At 39.1% G+C, this 20,879-nt stretch overlaps 1 protein-coding gene across 1 annotated transcript in view; it reads right to left on the bottom strand.

The window, feature by feature from the left end:
* Positions 1–20,879, bottom strand: part of TRDN (triadin) — a 233,828-nt gene that overhangs the window by 92,204 nt on the left and 120,745 nt on the right. Inside the window, exons 17-18 of the mRNA XM_082481943.1 lie at positions 7,903–7,938; positions 4,559–4,612 (exon numbers count right to left, since the gene is read on the bottom strand). Coding sequence (XP_082338069.1) covers positions 4,559–4,612; positions 7,903–7,938 — 90 coding nt within the window. The remainder of the gene's footprint in view (positions 1–4,558; positions 4,613–7,902; positions 7,939–20,879) is intronic.

Below are 20,879 nucleotides of genomic sequence, written 5' to 3'. Positions count from 1 at the left end.
CTACCAGCAGAATTTTCTTGGTAGCAGCTGTATCACAGAAATACACTCAGAGATGATAACTAGGGGCAGTGGCTGCTTATAAAGAGAAATTTCAGGGCACACAAGGGCACTGAGACATAAGATCCTGAAGAGACTGCAGGATGGCAAACTCTACTAGTGCCATACCCACCTATAGTGAGAGAGAAAGAGGAAGAAACACTCTTCCTCTCTTTCCAAAAATACTTATATGAGGGTGTATAACATACAATTTACACTGTTTTTTGATGTCTCTTCTCTTGGGTGATATATCTACATAAGAGAATAAGAAGATAGATGGATGATGGAGGGTATGTGGTGGTGTGAGTAAAACACATCCCTGACTTGTGACTTGAGAGACCTACATGACTGAGAAACCTGAAAAAGAGTCCATGATAATTTGCCTGTTCCACTGTGTTGGTAAATTATTCAATTGATTTTTTTCAGTCTTTTGTAACATTTACATGGTTTTAGCATTCTTTCTATGCACTCTGTCCTATAGGTGATCATTAAAAGACAACCAACCAGCCCAGCTCCTTAGTCAACCTTTTCTCCATTTCAAAGCATACCTGCTGTCCCATAAACTTTGTGTTGTTTATTCATTTTTTAAGTAGCGTAGCACTGGTTACACCATATGGCAAGTACAAAGATTCTTCCCTGCTGCCATTTTAGGTGCTGTTGTTCACCTTGAACCAAGAATTAAAATAATTTGTCTGTTAAGTAAATGTCGCCCGTTACCAGTAGAACCAGTAGTTCTTCCTGCATTAGGCAGAGGGATCTGAACCTCTTCAACTGATCCTCTGACCAGGTTTTTTAATATATGTGTATATATGTGTTCTAATATTATGTACTTACCTCATCAACTGATTTCCCATATAGTTTCCTATATAATGTCCTTTTTTTCTTTTTTTCCTTCTTCTTCTTCTTACCAACAGTGGAAAAATCAGAGGAATAATAAAATAATAATAATTCTAGCACAAATGACAGAGTCAGTTTGGGAGATTGGATGCAGCTGACATCTACACACTTAAAATTGGCTGTTTATCTGTCTTACTTATTTTACTCTTTCTGGGTCTCAACTAAATTTCACTGATTTTCAAGGGATAAATGGTGCTCAAAAAGAGTTTCTGTTATGGACCCAAAGGGAGCAATGAATAAGATTTTTTTTTCAGTGTGTGGAGGAGAAGATGGAAAAAATTAGGCATTAAAAATCAGTAATTAGGCAGTTAAGTGACAGTACAAAATCTGTTAAACATACTGTAAAATTAAATTAAAAATCGCAAGACCATTCCAGGGAAATTCTAAGCTGCAATTAGGATTCAATTTTTACGGTGTTGAAAAGAGTTAGATCTGATTTTTAAATCAGGCAAATCATCGGGGGAAAGCACTATCACTGGTGCTTAAAGAAGGTGCAGGACCGTTGCCTATAATGTGAGGTTGTCCCATGAGAGGGACTCAGAGACGAGCTGTACCCATCCCTGACCCAAGCTGCGGGAGCGTGTAGGGCTCAGTGGCACCAAGGCTCCTCGTTGCCTGCCAGGAATCTTAGTCACCCTTCTGCTAATTTGGTTGCAAGAACTCCTTGCGTGGTTTGAGCCTGTCTCACGGGCTCCCTTCCTGCCCTGCACTGCCTTGCGCTTGCTCTCCTCACCGTGCCAAACGAAACCCAGCAAACTCACCAAGCTGAGGTGTGATGTGCCAGTGCCCCACCGCTGACACTGGGACCTCTGACCTGGCAGAGTTGGCAATAGCTGCAGGGCGCGATGCTCGGTGCAATGTGGGAGCTCTTCCCAGGTAGGCCTCCACGGGGACAGGGGCGAGGGAGGAGGTTTCCCTCCCAGCTGCCTGTCCTGTCCTGCCAGAGGATGGCAGGATGAGGCAGGTGCTCAGCACCTACAGCCCTGGCTCTGAGAAACCCTCCAGGGAACTCGCTGGGCCCAGCACACACGGAGTGCCTGAGGAAATCCCATGAAAGAAACCTGCGCCCCTCCTCATGGGAAAACGACAGACAGATATTTTGTTAGGCTAGGGCACTCTCAGGCCTGCCCCGCTGGCACAGCTGGGGAGGCGGTGCACCGCGGTGAAAGAAGTTGAAACTACAGCGGGATTTGGGATGGTGACATCACGAGACAGTATCACTGAAGAAGGCTAGTGTCACAAAATATCTTCAACTCTGGTTTCTCCCTGCAGAATAACATCACTTGCATGTCTCTATGAAACTGTTCTGCTTTAAAGTCAAATACTGTGCTCTCCCGCCCAGCTTCAGATGGGTGCCAGAGAGGTAAGTTTTTCCAGTTAGAGAAAACACTACATTTGAGAATATCCACTTTGAAAATCAAGTAACGGATATTGATTGAGGCTAGTTTCCTAGAGCAGCCATCAGTTTCCAGATGCAGAAGCTCTCATAGACATTTCACATTCATTTTCTTTGTTTTCTCCATATAAATATATGGAGATAAAAATAGTGCACAGTGTATTAGACAGGGTTTTCTTCACCAGTGACATTAAGACCAGGAACATATGTGATGTGGAAGCACTGGAAGATGACCAGCTGTGCTCTCAGTCTGTTCAGACTGTTAACAGGACCAAACCTTCAGCTTTAGGCAATCTGGGGTACAGGTTGCGATGTAATAAGATATGTGGAAGAAAATGAAATATGAAATTGGATAATGTATTTAATTTACTGTACTAATAGGCAGCAGTCTTGTTATGATGTTGCCAAACAAGCATATTTCATATTTTGCTATGGTGAGTTATTCTGGGGGTAAATTAATTTTCAGAGAACAGTGCCATTTGGAGAGGGGAAATAAAAATGTAGAAGTCAAAGCCTACTGCTCTTTATAACTTTTAAGGCAAACTAGATATTTAGAAATGTGTCAGAACAGACAAACTATTTTTTTTTCCATAATAAGCCATGCCAGTTTTTCCCCTTTTCTTTATCTTAAGCAGATTACTGTCATCACCGTTCTTGCCAACAAGCAGACTCATTGGAATATTTTTCAAAAATGAACACAAATATTGGATGCAAGCAGGTGGAATGAATTAATTATAAGCATATGGTACTAACATAACGATTTCTGCAGTGTACTGTCGAGACATCTAAGGGTCTAGCTATACAACACACTTTGGCAACAAAGCTGCTTTAAGAAATTATCAGTTACACATATAAATGTTTGTGGAGCCAGACTTACTGAAATGATCCAGACTGAACACCCTGACACAAACACACACATTTCTAGGACGGTTTTCAGCTCTAAGCCATGGCAATGGTGTGGTTTACACCGCTCTCCCAGTTGTGTTTGCACAACTGAACACGGTGTCAAACAAACATAGCAGGTGGGGACTGGGAGCACACGCAGGGAAATGGCGCTTCTTAGGCCAGATTCACACAGTACATGCATTGTACAGCTGTACAATATGACCTACGATAGCCTATATTGGTTGCAATTCCAGTCTGCAAGTCCTGTTGTAGTAGAGGCAACTGAAGATGTTCCTGGCTTGCAGTGATCCTTGACCAACTCCCAGCCTCCCCTACTGATGCAAGTTATTCTTTCCCTTATTCAGTGGATGAGATCTCTGAGACAGACCACTGAAAAAGTCTGAATAAGACAGACAGCTAGAGAACAATCATAACAAAAAAAAAAAAGAAAAGAAAAAGATCCCAGATCCACTGAGATCCACATAGCCACATACAGTGGGATCAGCTGGAGGCAAGAAGCAGCAGAGGGAGTGGGCTGGCTGTTTCTGCGATGACAGCACCAGACACAGCTCAGCAGCACAGAGCCTGGTGAAGCATCACCACCCTATTTTAGAGTAGAATAATATTACAGTTTTATATTGATTACATTTTCACGGGCAAATTACCTTTTTTTTTTTTTTAAGTTAATTTAAGATGTAGTAAAAGTACAAACATCTTGATTATTTAGATTGTTATTATACTGGGTTTTATTAAATTAAGCAGACAGGTGATGTGGCATTTTTGAAGATGTTTGTGAAGCAGAGAGATCAGAAATCAATAAAAAGTGGTAGATTTTTACAATTCAGTCTGAATTCAAATGCAAATTTGTGCCATTATTTTGTTTTTAAAAAGTTTTCTTGTCTTTTCAGCGCATATTTATGCTTCTCTAAGAGTTTAATCTTTGTAGAACCTACTGTGAGACCAGCACTTTGAAAAATCAGATCCTCTTCTTGAAGTGCTCAAATACAGCTTCACATGGAAACTCATTTCTGTAATATACTGCTTTAAAATCGGTCCTTAGATTCAGATTTGCTTTTTGGTCTCAAACCCTGCAGAATGGCCCAATGTGGCGCCTCATAGCTGCCATGAGAGGACAAGAAGCAACCATAATGCTAGAGATCAAAAGCAAAATGCTTTTGTTTTTAACAAAGATTGTATATATAAACTATCACAATAATTTAGAGCAAACAGACAAAAAAACCCAAACCACTGGCTTTTGTATAATCCAGCAGATGGTGCTACGATGCAATGAACTGGTTCAAGAGTACAAGAAATACACTGAATGTGAACGTTTTATTCCTTTACCTGGTGCTGCTGCTTTTTTGGTGGCTGGTTTGGCTGCAGGAGATTTTGCTGGTTCTTAAAAAAAAAAGAACAAATTAAACCAATTACTACAAAGTGTTATATCTTAAAAAAAAAAAAAAACAAACAGAGATTTGTGGAAAGGCTCCAATGAGGTACAGCCTGTAGCAATTTTTTTCACTGAAGAATTAGACAAAGAGATTAACCAAACAGAAAAGAGCTGAGTTGCCTTCAATAAACTCAAAGGCATCAACAAAATAACCAGCCGAAGGGCTAGTAAACTTTTGCCGTTAGGGACTGCCTCCCTTCTTCTAGCTTTTTCTGCCTAGTAATTCAATATCTCTTGGCAAAGCAGGGCAAAACAGGTATCTAGGGGTTCAGGCATAGCCCATAGCTGCTCAGGCAGCAGCTATGGGCTGGGAGCCTCTGCATTTGGTCTTGCAGCTATGAGAGCAGGAGGTCCCGAACCAGCCTACAGCAGCTGGCGAGTGTCTGTGAATTCAGCAGTGGAGCCTCTTGAGATCCCACAGCTATTCAGTGTGGCATCCTTTATTATGAACCTCCCTGGTGAGAAAAAATGAAATCAGGCTACTTCTGCAAAGTCATTCACGGACACATGGTTACACCAGGACTCTCTCTCCATCCTGAGGAATGGTGGAGCATTAGGAAAACAACTTCATGTTTGATCCTGCGCTTGAAAGAGCAACTGCTTGGTCCTCCTAGCAGAGAATCAGGCCCACTCAGGCTGCTTAAATGTAGTACTTCTGGTCTTGATCTTTCCATGACACATTTGCACTATCCTGTCTTTGCTGGAGTAGGACATTTCCTTGCAGAATGAAGTTCCAAATGTTGAAGGGTATGTGCATCCCCTAGCAGACTTGGAGAATCTCAGCCCTGGACAGAAGAACCCAACTAGCCTACTGGATTTATTTACTCTTTACCAGTGCTTAGTTAATTGTTTTTATCCTCAGGAACTACTAAAACAGACTGTACTTAAACCACAATAATTTAAAAAATAGCCATAAACTAAACTCCACTGACTTTCATAGAGGATATTTTTATATCAGCTAGAAGATTTTCTAACTTAAAATTCACATTCCCATACTGTAAGAGGAAATAATTAATCATTTTAATCACAATCTGAATTACAGAATGCCAAAAAAACGTTAGTTAATCCTTCACATCTGTCACTGTGTTATTACAAAGAAAAAGAATATGGCTAAATCAGGAATGTAATTTTGAGTTCTTCCCCTCCAGTCTTTTGAGAAGTTCATAAAAGATGCATCAGATTGTCTTGTGAAACAGAATGAAAACAAAATATAGTTTGCATGTGTGGGATTGTTTTGTTTCCATCCATTTAAAAGTCTGCAGCAGATAATTATATCCTAATTTAGTTATTATCACAGCATTGTAATTACTTGGGGTGCTCACCCCTCCTTCAGGAAAACATTTAGAAGGTCTTGAAGAAGAGTTTCCTTAGTATTACTTTCCTGAGTGCCAGTTCCTACAGAAGCAGCAGGAGATCATAGAATCATAGAATGGTTTAGGTTGGAAAGGACCTTGAAGATCATCGAGTTCCAATCCCCCTGCTGTGGGCAGGGACACCTCCCACTAGACCAGGTTGCCTAAGACCATGTCCAGCCTGGCCTTGAACACCTCCAGGGATGGGGCCTCAACAACCTCTCTGGGCAACCTGTTCCAGTGCCTCACCACCCTTAAAGTGAAAAACTTCTTCCTAATGTTCAATCTGAACCTGCCCTCTTCCAGTTTAAAGCCATTCCCCCTCATCCTATCGCTACATGCCCGAGTAAAAAGTCCTTCCCCAGCTCTCCTGTAGGCCCCCTTTAGGTACTGGAAGGGCACATAGTCTACAAGTGACAAGATGGACTTAATATAAAACTGCAGAACTCCTGCATTTATTCCCTTCTGAGCTCTCATCTAGAGCTTGCTCTCCACCAAGGCTTTTTTTGGGATTTTGTTTTTTTTTAACCTCTGTGAAAACAAATTAATTTAGGATTCTTTTTGTTCTACCAAGATTTTTGTTTTCATTTGAAATTTTTCATTTCTGAGCAACTAAAATAATTTTAATTGAGGAAAAAAATTAAATTTGTGGAAAAAAATTTTGACTAAAACCTGTAATTTATTTATTTATTTAACTTTTCAGTAGCACAGAAACAAAAGTGTCAAATGTTTTAAACTTTATTTGGAAGCATATGTTTTTTAGTTTGTAATTCACAAATTATTTCAGTGTTAATGACTGCATCTTTACATGAACAAGTTTCAGCCAATAATTTCACCCTGCAAATTTCACTCATGCAATGGAGCTGGGAAGTTTTGCCGTGGCAGCTGCTGGGGAGTTCTCCCATGAGAAGAATCATGTGCCCAAACCAATAGATCCTTTAAGATCTGCTTGCAAACAGGCAGTTAGTTCACTAACAGGACGTTACTTGTAGAGTAAGTCCATTGAATTTTTGTTCAATGTTTCTGCAAAATTTGAGTGGGAAACCAAGGTATAAGTTTTTCTTGATTGCCAAAAGAAGTGTTCTAATAAATTCATGCAAAACTGAGGATGGCAGGGGATTCTTCTGCCAAACAGGTCTGAAAGATGGAGATGAGAGTCAATGCACTCTTTAATTATGAATTTGAATGAGATATCAAAACCCCATAGCTTTCTTAATTTTTCTTATATACTGTACTTTCAGAACAGAGATCTGAGCAGATGAAGTCTGACTAGTGAAACTTTCTTACTATCCTCACTGTGTTGAGGCATTGAGGCTTGCAAATTTGTAGAAAAGGAAGGTGTAAGAGTTCCCTGGTTAACACTACCATGTTCTCAGAGCATTTTTTTGGGTTATTTATGCAGAAGAGCCCAGCCCCTGCCTCTCTTCAGCCTCAGCATTCTCTCTGAATCTGAAGTAACTAGGTAGGCAAGGCCCTTGTTTCGCATTTGTGAAGATAAAGTTGGTGGTCCTCAGCATGTTGGACTCTTAGTCTTCTCAGCCCATTTACCAAACTTGCTGCCACTGAGAGCACGTTCAGCTGAGACCTCATTTGACATTTCCTTCCCCATGAAACCTTTGTTTTTGAAGACAGTGATAGCAAAGAGGGGAAGGCAAAACTGTCAGTCACAGAGAGGAGTGTGGAATTAGAAGTAGGATAAGAATGGATTTAGAAAGGAGGAGGCAGCTGAAGTCTAAACATGTCATTTTTCAATTATAAACGGTGTAGCTACTTTCTTCTTTGTATTTTCAACAATTCAATAACTATTATTTTGGATCATTGAAACATGCTGTTTGAAACTACATGACATGTAAAAGATCATAACCTATGGCGCAGTAGTTTCTTACTTTTGAGTTCTTTGGACACAGCAGCTTCTTTTTTATCTGTAAGATAAAAGAACACATATGCATAAAAACATAGGAAGGATATAGGTAGACAGAAAACTGCAGTGTGTGCTTTAGAGGAGAAACACTTATTTGCTGCAATTGCATTTGACTGATGCAGTGAATCAGTTCACTTCTGTTTCACGGTACAGTTGTACTAATTTAACCTTAAGTGTAAATGCAACAGAACCTGTGTGAATGTGAATATTTTTGTTTAATTTCAATATTGTAATATGCAAGATTTGACATGTGATGAGTTACTGTGGCTTTCATGTACTACCTGAACCATGTGCACATCATCAAGTTGCACAAATGCACGGGACAATGCGCTAGGAGCCTAAGAATAGAGACATGTAATGAAAGGCATTATTTTCCTACAGTTGTTGACAACTATACCACTGAGGCATACTTTGGAAGGCTCCATGTAACACCTAGCCAAAACTCCAGCTGCCATGTATTTCCCACGTGCCAAAACAAATGGAATTTTTACAGCTAAAAACAAAGAGAGAGAAACCGAGCCATCCCTCCAGTCCAGCCTGAAGGAAAGATCCCTGCTTCTCCAAACCTTTTCCCAATGTTCAATTAAAGTTCAGCTTAATGCATTTCTTTCATGTGTGTGAAAAACAGCACACATATGACTCTTACTAAAACTGAGGCAATGTGGAATAGCTTATGAACCTGAAGAATCTCAGTCAGTCCTACATATAAGAGTAGGCAAAATCTATCCCTGTTTGATTTAAATAAAGTTAAAATATCTCGGCTGTATCAAAATACAGCATGGCCAGGCAGCCTACCAGAGAGACTTAACTAAGCTGTTCACCCTCATCCTCAGTTAAGGTGGCATTTTTGTGGCACTTTGTGGCACTTGTAGGACTTTTTTCTTGTGGCTGAGAGAAGATTTGGAATCTTTACTAAGCAGGTGTAAGTGGGCAGAAATACTCAGTGACAGCTTCTCTCTCCATTACAATTTTTGGCGCTATTCTACCTCAGGGTTTTTATCTGGGTACAAAAATCTGCCGTTTTTATAAGCATACTTGGGGCCTTATGTATCTTTTTCACTAGTCTCACCTGCACAAGTAAGAAACAGTTCATGGAGGTCCTGTGAGACAGGAAGCAGAGGTGCACAGAGTGGTGATAGAAGTTACTCCTCTGGGTGCCCGTGAGGAAATTAACATCCTCTCTAATAATCTATAGTGTGCCTAGAATATAGGCAGGATAATGCTTATGTCCACAACATATATGAATGATCAATTAATTGTGCTTTTAAACACTAATACAAGAAGTACTTCAGGGCAGAAGCTGCCAAAATAAGCAGCTTGCAAAACCAAGACTATCCCATTACTAATAATATGACAAAGTTGCTTCAGTTTCTGTTGCTCTCTAAGTTGCTGTAAAAAAAGGTGATATGAGATAAGGTAATGCAAATGACTGCCAAGTAGTCTAATAAAAAGTCTTGAAAAATTCAGGGGAAAATACATTTCTATTTGGGTGATATGCTGCTCTGAACTGAAATGTTTCTAGGTTAATCCTCTGCTTCCACTAACTCTCTGTGAAAGCATGTTTTGCAGGCATTACTTCAAAGTATGATAATTACCACATTTAGATGAAATTAATCATGAGGCAGCTTTCAGCCACGTTATCTGGCTAAGGAGCCTATTGAAGCCTTCAAGAAGTGCCTATTAGTTGCCAGATATGGAAATTTTAAAAAGTGTATATTGCAGCGATATGAATCATTTATCACAATAATCTTCTGTTGCTGGAGGTTATAAAAAAATAAATAAATTGGCAGCATCATTTACAATAACAGACTGGATCTAAATAAAGCCCTCAAGTTCTTTATTTCCTTTTTTCATATAAGTCATTATTTATTAGGAAAACACACTTTCATATATTTTGGAGCCATAACTTATGTAAAAGAATCAATGTGTTTTTCCGTCATCTGAAATACCTAACATATAGTAAAGTCTGAGTGAATATCTAAACAATTTTTCCAGTAAGAAAATCTTATAATTTGGGGGTTTTGGTGTAGTTTTGGTTTGGTTTGGTTTTTAAGAGCAGAAAAATTACCAATAGCTGGTTCTAATAGCACACAATAGTATGAAAATGTAAATATTTTTACTCTTAGGCTATTCTTTTCAAGCCAAGGTGCCTAAAGTTTGATTTCTAAAGCCATACTTATGCAATGAGGCTGGAACGATTTAGAGAGAATTGTCCAGAGGAGGTTTTCTAAGATCTTGAACCATGGAGGTTCCTTTGAAGGTATATAACATTTACATCTAGTCACCTCACACTTGAGCGAAATAAATGACCTAAGAACAAAGGATTGAACAATTGGTAGATCTCAAAGAAGGAGGAAAAACTGATGAGGACTTCTGAAGTCCCTAAATGCAGTTACCTGCTACAAGGCACAAATAGCATCTAACTAAACAGCTCAAAGGAAAATAATATAAAAAATTAATTGAACAATGAGTTATATTAATGTAATTAAAGTCAATGAGGATTTTGTCTCATTTGTTTTTGTTTTGCACAGGTCTAGGGTTTAACCTTTCAACTCTGAGTGTGGTTGGGGAAGGCAGCTTGTATAACATCAGGTTTTTATAGCCATACTGTCTTTTTCTTAAAAATAACAACAAGCAGCTCTCTGGCTTCTTGGTGAGTCTGTTTGTTGGGGTTGGTTAATTTCCAGAAGAAATTAACCTTTTTCAAACACCAGTGTTAGGCAACATATGAACATTATCCTAAACACAGCCCAGGAAGTTTAATCCCAAGGGCTTTAGGCTATTTTCTCTTTAAAACTTTACATCTGAAGTCTGGCAACAGGAAAGGCAACTGGATGGCATAAGGATGACACGCGGATGACACCCACACTTCCTGGGAGCCATGTTACTTCCATGGATCCATGTTAGGACCCATGTTAACACATGAACATCAGTCTGGGTGCTCTAGCAGCCTTGACTGGCAGCACGGTCAAAAGCATTGTGACTGTCCTTGGTATCGGTGACAGAATTAGTTGATATCCAACAACAGGGAATGAATTTTATTTTCAAGAAAACCCCTACTTCTACAACAACATAAAGCAATAAAAAAGTCTTCAGCAGACTTACTATAGAAGATAAGACTTCAAAATCTGATGCTTCTGGTAATTTGGTGCCCTAACTGAGTCAGTCAATTTTTCAGAAGTTGCCGAGGACACATTTGATATTCAGATCTTCTTAAAGGGCTTATGTAGGTCTCCCAAATACTGAGCAATCCAAAGTTTTTGGATACCTCTCACAAGCCTACCCGTGGGCTTTTTTGAAAGCACCTTTAAGAGGCTTTAACAGGCTAAGCACCATAGCTAACATAATCATTCGTCAGCTGTGGAGGACTGTGAAGCACCCTTTTCTTTTTACAGTTATTCTCAGGAGATTTGAAGACAGTTGTATTCTGGTCTGTATTTTCAAAAAGCAAGCATGGTTGTACAAGTTCCCCACTTCCCAGGTGAATGAACAAGTTTTTCTTTTACTGGTTCTTGAAAGAGACTAAAGTGATTTTTTTTTATTATTATTATTTTATTAAAAACCACCAAATATTTCAATAAACATGATCTGACTTTGTTCTTATCTGTACAGGCTAAAAGGATCAATTTTGAATTCAAACTAGGAATGAGCATCTGGCAGCCAGAACTGATGTATCTAAATGAAACAGCAAAGCAGTACTTTATTCTTTTGCCTCTTTTTAGCACATAGCTCGATCTTTTCCTCAGGCCTCGATCAGCATTCTTTTGAAGTAAACTAGCAGTACACAGTAACTGCAAATGACATCTAAACTACACATGGGGCAAGGAAAAAAAATCCCTCTAAGCTTATATAGTGCCTTTCATGCCAGTGAGTCCCTAGGAGGTTGGTAATAAGCCGTTAGACAAAGGATGCCCCAGTGCTCCAGTACAGAGTGTGGTTGGTTGAGTTTAAACAAACTTCCAAAATGGAATATTTCAAACATTGCTCTGAGGTGAATTCTAGATCTGGGGTTCACAAAACTTTTACACCTTTTTTAGCAATGGGTTTACAGTGTACATTGCACATTTGAGAGCATCAGATCTTTAACTGCTCCATACAACCTATAACTTTTATACAAAAAAATAAGTTCAGGGACATAAATGGGTCTCCAATTGCACTCTCTTGAAAGGTTTTTCTGTGCTTTTTCTTCCTAGTAATCTGTCACTCAAATATATATGTGTATAAAAAAGTCTTAAATTAGAAGTGTTATTCAGATAAATGAATATTTCAAAGACAATATATTGATAGTTCTGCTAATGAGGCATGGTTTAAAATTGCTGCCAAAACCCACTTTTACTATTGGAAGCATTATTTTATATGTTGTACCTAAAACAACATTTCTCTTTGGAAGCTCACCAGAGAACATGAAGGTAATATCAAATTTACAAACACAAACTAATTTCAGCATCAGTTGGCTACCACAGGGTCCAAACTGAGCAGTAGCTAATATCCTAATCAAACATTGTGTAACCTGATAGCTAAGGTTAAGGATGCTAAGGATGCATGGATTCCTCTGTACTGACTGATCTGGACTAAGCACCAAGATCCTGGGGAATTACTAGATTCGTTACATTACTTGTCTCTGAAAGACATGACTCACTGAATCAAAAAATAAAGAGAAATTTAAAGTGTTAAGCAGTTACTAAAGGAGGAATTCCCGTCCTAAACCTCATCTAGCACTGATCATTTACCTTTTCTCTCTCTTAGCTGATGATCACATACTAGAATTGACCTAATCAACCCCCCCTGATTGGCTAATAATCTACATAAATAAGAAAATAAGTTGTGTGATGAAGATGCCTCACAACGTGACCACAGCTCTACCAGCTGACTCAAAGAAGGTTTCTAATAAGACTTACACAAATCTTGTATCATTGCTTGGCTCTTAACTTTTATTTCGACTTAGGTATTCAGTTCATTTTGTAATTAAAAATAGGAGAAGAAAAAGAGAAGAGGACTGAAAAAAGAACAGAAACTTCAAGAATCAGAGACAATTGTGTTGAAAATTGAAATTGTATTTTCCAGTGTTGTGAAGTCAAAATTGTGCTGTTTCTCTAGAAAAGAAAGGCTTCTGGCTGTTATTACTGACAAAAGAACAACTGAGCGCAAGCTTTGGGAATCTGGTTCTGGTTTTGCAAATGCAATACAACAGCAGAGCTTTTAAGACACTGCACCTTACGACAGCTAATGTTCCCTTTGCTGCCCTAAGCAAGAGTTCACAAGAGCGGAAATAAAAATGATAGCAGGTGGCATCTGATGGCTAAGAATTTCCATCATGTGAATGAAAAACATAATTAAAGTCGCCTAGAGACCAGTCTCAGTACAGTCTGCTCCCAAGCTAGCAGATGTACCAGAATTTAAAAACAATTTATTAAGTAGCAAGATTTGCAGTAAATGTAATTTGCAGTGGTAAAAGAGCAAGACACCCCAGATAGCTGAGCATTAAGAAAAATGAAGTGCTATTGAACATATAGTAATTAAACAAGCATTTTCAAATCTCCTATTGAAATATGCTGTGGTCCAACTTTTCTTTTTTTTTTCATTTACTTGGTGTTCTTAAAACTCATTTCCACAAAATAATATTGATTTCAACTAATATACCAACATTCTGAGAAGTGTTCAATTCTGAACGGTCTTTAAGAATTTGTTACTCAGTTGCTTTTTAATTTATACTATTTTTGATAATTTTACATTAATTGTATGGCATCAATAAAGGAATTGTCGTCTTACTGCATCTCAAAGCCTTTGGGAATATTTTTTATTTCGATTTCAGTCACTTCTGAAAGAGAAGATGCCCACGCAGAGGGGCATTTTATTAGAGTGCCTACACTTTCTATTTTATTGTCTCCATCTTACAATTAAGATTTTCAAAATTTCTTATTTCAGGGAATGAAAAGAATATTGTTTCTTCTTTTCAGTGGGCTTAAAATCCAGGAAGGCTCTATCAAAACTACTCATACTAATGTAAGAATAATTTTTTAACATACTTCCCTAAACCCCTGAAATTTGACATTGGCATAAAAGAGCTGTTCAGAAATACCAACATTTCTCCCACATGGAAAATTCTGTGTTTGGACCAACACTTGATTTTGTTCTCCGTCTTAATCACTGAGCATGATATTGCCATATGCTCTGTGACAACTGCTGACAAAAACTCCTCTTGCCTTTCCTAAATATCATTTCTTGGTGAGTGTAGGAAAAGCATCTCACTGCACTGGCGAGGCTGAAGATGTGCAGAAGGAAAAGCAAAGTACTGCACCACTGCTGCTTCAGAGCTGTTCCCTGACCCATTCCGTGACAGCAATAAACTCCCAGACCAGAGTTTAACTAGCTTCCTTTGAGAATAATGTAGGAATAACAGGGAAATTTATTGGCTGAGGCCAGTAAGCTTTGAATCCTAGATTGCAGGTTTTGCATTTAAATCTCTCCAGGCTGTAGGACATGACGTGAGGGGAAACTGCAGATGACTTTACTATTTCTGGGTGAAAATGAGAGGAAGTGGAGCTTCTGGAAGGTAAAATCAGGTTTTCTCGAGCAACATGAGATTGGGCTGTAGAAACAGTTCTTAAAAGGTACTGATAACCAATGTGGGATGTAAAGGGATTTGAATAATTTAGGACTATGAAAAACTAGCTAACTAACCAACGTTCTTCTCTTTTTGGTTACAATAGAAAATTGGTGATAGCACTATAAAATTTTGACAGATCATTTTCCACTGAAGCAGGAAAAATACTCAAGCCTGCCCTTCCACTCTCTGTGAAGGGTGGCCTCTCTCCTCGCCATTGTCTCTGTTTCCTCCTCACTCACAGTAGCAAGCTTTCTGATAATTTCTTAATTTCTTTCATGTTTTCAAGTCCCTTCTGATCACCAGCCCTCATGTCTGTTGCTTTCCCACTGTACCGTCTCCTTGCACCACCATGCCCATCACCATTTACAAAGGAGCTCTATATTCTGTGCAGCCACCGAGTGCCTGCGAGCCCCGAGCAGCACAGGGCCAGAGGCAGGTAGTAGCCTAAAGTCCACAGAGCTTTCCAGAAAGTTGTGAGGTAATGCGTGTGGCTGAAATACTAAATGTTACCTCAAACAGATTTCCCAAGAGTATTAAAAATGTTCACTCAGTAGAGTAAAAAATAAAGCAAGTAGAGAGGGGTGTGAGCAAACAAGTGATTCAGCTACACTTGTAGAAACAGCCTGCACTTTGGGAATGGCCAATTTCCACTGTACCAGTGATTCACGGTTCCACTAATTACTGATTTCTCCTTTCTACTTTGTAATTGCCGAAATGGATTCAGTCTCCCCCACTGTAGAGCAGGTGGAAACATGTTCCATTGCCTTCTGTATTCATCAGGAGTGGTTTAAAAAAGCAAAACTCTGGAGCACGATGTGAGATCACAGTCATCCACACACAGGAAGCTATAAGTGCAGTTAATTACGCAAGCTGCAGTCATTTAGGGAAAAGGTAATGTTTTTTTTTTTTTTTTTGCATAGCAAATGCAGGTAATAACATTAATTCCTAAAACTGAAGAATCAGAACTTTTCCTGGAATAAACTGTCATTTCAATTAGTGTAAATATTAAAACAGCTGAAAATTTTCTTCAGCATTTTTTACGTTTTCTTGAAATAGCAGGAGGATATACTCTCTACATTTTTCTTAAGAAAGCTCAGCACCAATACCTTTGAATGATTCACAAGAAGATTTCTTTTTACAGTCAGGATAGGCTTTGTTAAGTGTATCTATGCTATGTGTCCTTGCAATATCTTTCTGTACTTCTCAACACGTTTCAATTTCTTTCTTTTTGTTGGATAAATGGATGTACAGATGGCATCTGTAGATATTATCACTAGGATAAAGATATTTTTTGTACTTCTGAACACAGATTCAGTCAGCATTCTCACTCTGTGAAAAGGGAGATCTTGAATAATGTAATGTCCATCCATTCATCCTTATAGGTGACACACTACTCTAATTACACTCTTGTAAGTGAAGCAAAATCTATAAGAAAGCAACCTCATGCAGAACCTAGTGCAATCAAGCTAAAAATCAATGCACTTATAACCACAGCTACGTATGGCTCTTCCGCTTTCGAACATCTTCCCATTCTATTATCCTAATCGTTCAATAATACTTTATCCGACTTAGTCTCTCAGAGTTACATATAGCAAAGCCACAAAGTTGGCTCTGCTTCTTGAAAAACAGATCAAGAGAACAAGCACGGCCATTGGGAACATTTAGTGAAAGGTTAAACAATTGTAACTAAGAGTGAAGTGTAAAGGATGCCCTATTATAAGTTGGGAATACCTCTGGTCTATGAACCTTCCTAGGGGAAAAGCATCCAAGAGACTGAAGTATACTTTAAAATAAGTGACATGAAAGTCTTTATCAGATATATGTTCATTACAAGCTTTTAAAACTTCATTTCAAGGTCAAGGGGAAATTTATTTTTTCTTTTTAAGTGCAAAGCAAAAGAAAAGAAAGAAAATCAGCCTGATCCCAAACTCTGAAGAGTCCTACTGACTTTGTTTAGCTGTGGGTCAAGCCTTCAAGTTGAGTGACAGCAGAAAATAGATAGCCCTGCGTAGGTATGTCATTGCAACCTGGCTGATGTGTCTACGCATGGATGTTTCACACAGAATAATTAACCTAAATATCAGCCCTGCTGACTCAGATGTACATCTTATTTTGAGGGCACATAACTGTTTTCCTTCATTAAAAAGATTAACTTTGCATTGTTTGAGGAATAGGCATACTCTAATCCTGTTATTTCGGGATGTGACTGGAAAAATAAATATTACATTAATCCCTAGACCAACATAAACAGAGTTGATGTAATAAATTAGATTCTTTAATTAAAGCTGTGCCACCCAGCTGCTTGCACAGCACAGGTACTGCATTCTACACATCTGAAAGTCCAAAAGCAAACTGATTATTTGGCTGCCTGTGTGGACTTTAGATTGACTATGTATCACGTTCAAGCATTATGATCTCTAGTATCACATTTCCCCAAAAAGTTCTTTACAGGACTGACAATCCAGTGTCAGAAGAGATTGCCTGTCAGATGCTAAAATGATTCCTGTACTTTGCTCAAGGAAGATTCTCTTGCCAACTCATCAAAAAGTGAGTTTGTAGGACAATCCCACATCTCGTCCCTTTTCTCTGTATTTATTAAGAGCTTGGCATTTCTAATTCTTTGCCAACCAGATCTTACCACCATCATTCACCATTTGCCTTTCTTCCATCACTCCCTGCTTTGTGCAGTCAAAGATGGAAAAGAACAAACACAAAGAAACAGGTCTGGGCTGAGCAATGTTCAGCATAGCCTTGAAAGTGCTCAACTCACAATAGATAGCGAAGGGGTCACTGAAAGGTGGTTAAAGCTTTTTCATCTGCCACTTAACACTTCATGGACAGAGCAGGTACCTCAGATGGTGAATATTCACCTTCTCTTCTAGAGCTTTCTTTGCAGAACACATGGAGATGGGCAAAGATGGGAAGGGAGACCAAGTTGCCTCTAAAGCTGATTCATAATAAATGAAAGAAGAGGTCAGTCTTCCATCTCAGAGTCACCACATCAATCGCAATGGAGAGTCAGTCTTATGTTGAGGCAATTGTTACTGTGAGGTGAGGGAGAGAGAAGGGCAAGGCAGGGAAAACTTGTTTCTAACTCTTTACCTCTTTGCATTTCACCTCATTTCTAGTTCTTGAACACTGAACCCTAACCGTGCCTGGAAGGGCGTAAGTGTTTGTTTTGGTCTTGGTATAAATAACATTACCATTCCCATTTGAAGAACTCTTTCTACAGGCAATAAGGAACAATATTTTCGGGAACACCACAGTAATCTTGCAGCCTCTGTACTTTTTTCAAAATTGGTAGAGGTGTTTAGGAGCTCCGTTCTCACAGAAAATCAATGGGAATTATATGCCTGGCCTACTTTGACGTGCTTGTAAATCCCACCAGGTGTCGTGCTATGTCTTTAGGCACCTAAATATCTTTGAAATCATGCTGTCAATCACTGCTGACGATGGAGCATAGAATTCAAAGTCCACTGAGTGCTTTGCAACTTTCAGTGTAGGACATATTTGAGCTGCCTTTTGTCTTGTTTCAGCAGCAGACTCCCTTAACAGCCAGTCACATGGCGACCATGGGAATTGCTGTTCTGCTGTTTGCATCTCTGCTGTTTTTTTTTTTTCCCTTGTCCCTCACTGTGACCCTGTTTTTATTATTCTGTTTTTATCTGTTTGGGGAGATACAATTTGATTTTTACTAAATAGCCATACCTGACTCTTGATGATTTCTGGAAATATCAATTAGAAAAGCAGGCTTTCCTATTTTCCATGGAAGACTGAATACTTAAAGGATGACTACCAGTAGTGTTCAGTTTACAAAGGCTTATAAAAATAATGCAGAAAGGCATTTCTGTTGTTCCAAAGAACATGGCAAGACAGTTGTCTACAGCTGCATTCCTGCACTAACTCTCCACTGCATTCTTTTTAGCTTATCATGTCTACTTCTGAGGATATAACTCCATAATGTTCAAGGCTAGAACACACCATCAGGTTATCTAGTCTGACACTTTGTTGTCAGAGACTCCTATATTTCAACTAGGCACCTTTTCAGCTGATGTGTATCTTCCATTAGATAAACAATCATCTTCTGCAGACATCAGGGAAAGCAATATCCACCCAATGCTGTGGTAGTTTATCATTCTTAGTGTTAAGAACGTGTACCTCATTTTCTGTCTGGATTCGGTTAGCTTCAGCTCCCAGTCATTCATTCTTGTTAAACTCTTCCTACTAGATTAAAGGGAGCTATATAGTAGCCAGAATCTTTTTTTTTGTTTGTTTGTTTTTCCTGTGAAGGTACTTAGTAGCCACAATAACAAAGTCACCTTTTTCTGAAGAGATGAATAGAATACTTTATTCCTCTCTCTGAAGAATATCCTTAATTTGTAAATAACTTGAGTGACATTTTTCTGTTCTTCCTCTAATTTGGACACCGTATCAACATGCAATTTCCTGTCTTTCCAGTGCTTTGTACACAGGTGATGTGCAGCCATGGTCTGTGTTTGTAATTTCATGGCCGTGTGAAAAAAATCAGCCTCAACTTGCCATTCACCTTGTCAGTTTTAAATCTACTTTCCAGATGTAAATGTAAGCGGCAATATAACACGAGGCAGTAGAGAATTGGGCCCTGAGGTTAGAAAGACTATATTTGGGTGTCACAAGAGAATATAACTCTGAGTAATGGGATAAAATTAAGCAAGGGAAAATTTAGGCAGACTGGAGTTAAATACTTTTTAACTGTGAGATCTATTAGGTTGTAGAATAATCTTCAGTGGGAATTGATGGAGGCCTAGTTACTTCAGACATTTAAAACTAAACTGTATAAAACATTTGAAGATATTCTGTAAGGAATTATCCTGCATTGCCAGAGGGAAGGATTAGATGACCTAGTAGGTCATTTCCATCTCCACATTCTGTGATTTTGTTGTACAAAGCCCCACAAACAGGAAATTGTTATCAAAGTCAAGAGATGCCACTAAACCCTGTCTGTGTCAGAGAAAGAAGAGCGAACAACATCACCTGCTGGTAACTGTGCAGGAATCCTAATCCAACATTTCTGTGGGTTAGTAAATACAACGAGTGCTGAGGGCTGGGTCCATAGTTTGTGTCTGAAAGCAGACGCCCCCACTAACGCAAAAATATCAGGAAACAGCAGGTGAGTTATGAATAGGATCCAGGAGAGGAGGAGTAGGAAAGAAAAAATCACGATGGGCCTAACATGCATAGTAGTGTCGTGAGCAACTCATTAGTCAGGAATGAATCAGCCTGTAGTACAGGAGATGAAACTTGAAGCTCCAGTTATCCAGCTGGGAAAACTAGGTGTTTTTTATATGCTTTGGTGTATGGGGATTGATTCATATGATATTACCAGTTGAAATCAAAGTCAAGATGAGACCAGAGCCAGGGTCTTTGCTAAGGGCTGCACAAACACACAGCAAGCCAAACCATGGCCCCTGCAGAAAAGTACAAGTGGATAAACAGTCTAGAAGAGAAAGCTTTCAAAAGAATATTGATAAGTAATACCTTAGAGAAGGATCACACAGTTCTAAGGTCCATGAATTGATCTTCCTTTTTTTGTGTGTGTGCTTTAACATGATTTGTTCCTAAATTTGCTATCAACTCATAACGCACCATGCTCCCTTAATTATTGCTCTTGTACATTCATTTGTCTGCATGAAGAATCACAAGGCAACTCATTGCTTATTATTCTGTTACTTGATTTTTACATTTGTTTCTCCTCCTAATCACCCTAAACCTAGCTGCAAATAAACATGAATTATAGGTTCCTGTACTGGATCTGGCTGGGATGGAGTTAATTTTCTTCATAGCAGCCTGTATGGAGCTGTGTTTTGTATTGTGGCTCAAACATTGTTAACACATCAGTGTTTTGGCTATTGCTGAATGAACAATGCTTACACAACATCAAGGCTTTATCTTTTTGCCACTCTGCCTGCCCCCACCAAGTTGGGAAGAGGTTGAGAGGGGACACAGCTGGTAGAGCTGACCCAAATCTACCAAAGGTGTATTCCCTACCATATAATGTCACACTCAGCAATAAAAACTGAGGGTAGAGAAAGAACAGGGGGAAGGGTGGTGCTGCTCAGACTGGCTGGGCATCAGTCTGCTTGTGGAAGGTGGTGAACAATTGCCATTGCATCCCTTGTTTTTTCCCCTCTTTATTTCACTTATTGAGCTGTCTTTGTCTCGACCCATGAGTTTTCTCTCTTTTGCTCTTCCTGTTCTCTCCCCCATCCTGTTGGGGGGGGGGGGAGTGAGCGAGCGGCTGCGTGGATGTTTAGCTGCTGGCCAGGGTCAATGCACTACAGTGTCTTTTTTTCATT

The sequence above is a fragment of the Vanellus vanellus genome, assembly GCF_965231255.1.
Source record: "Vanellus vanellus genome assembly, chromosome: 3".
Lineage (NCBI taxonomy): Eukaryota > Metazoa > Chordata > Aves > Charadriiformes > Charadriidae > Vanellus > Vanellus vanellus.
The sequence above is the reverse complement of the archived record's forward strand: the minus strand, read 5'-3'. Positions and strand labels throughout refer to the sequence as shown.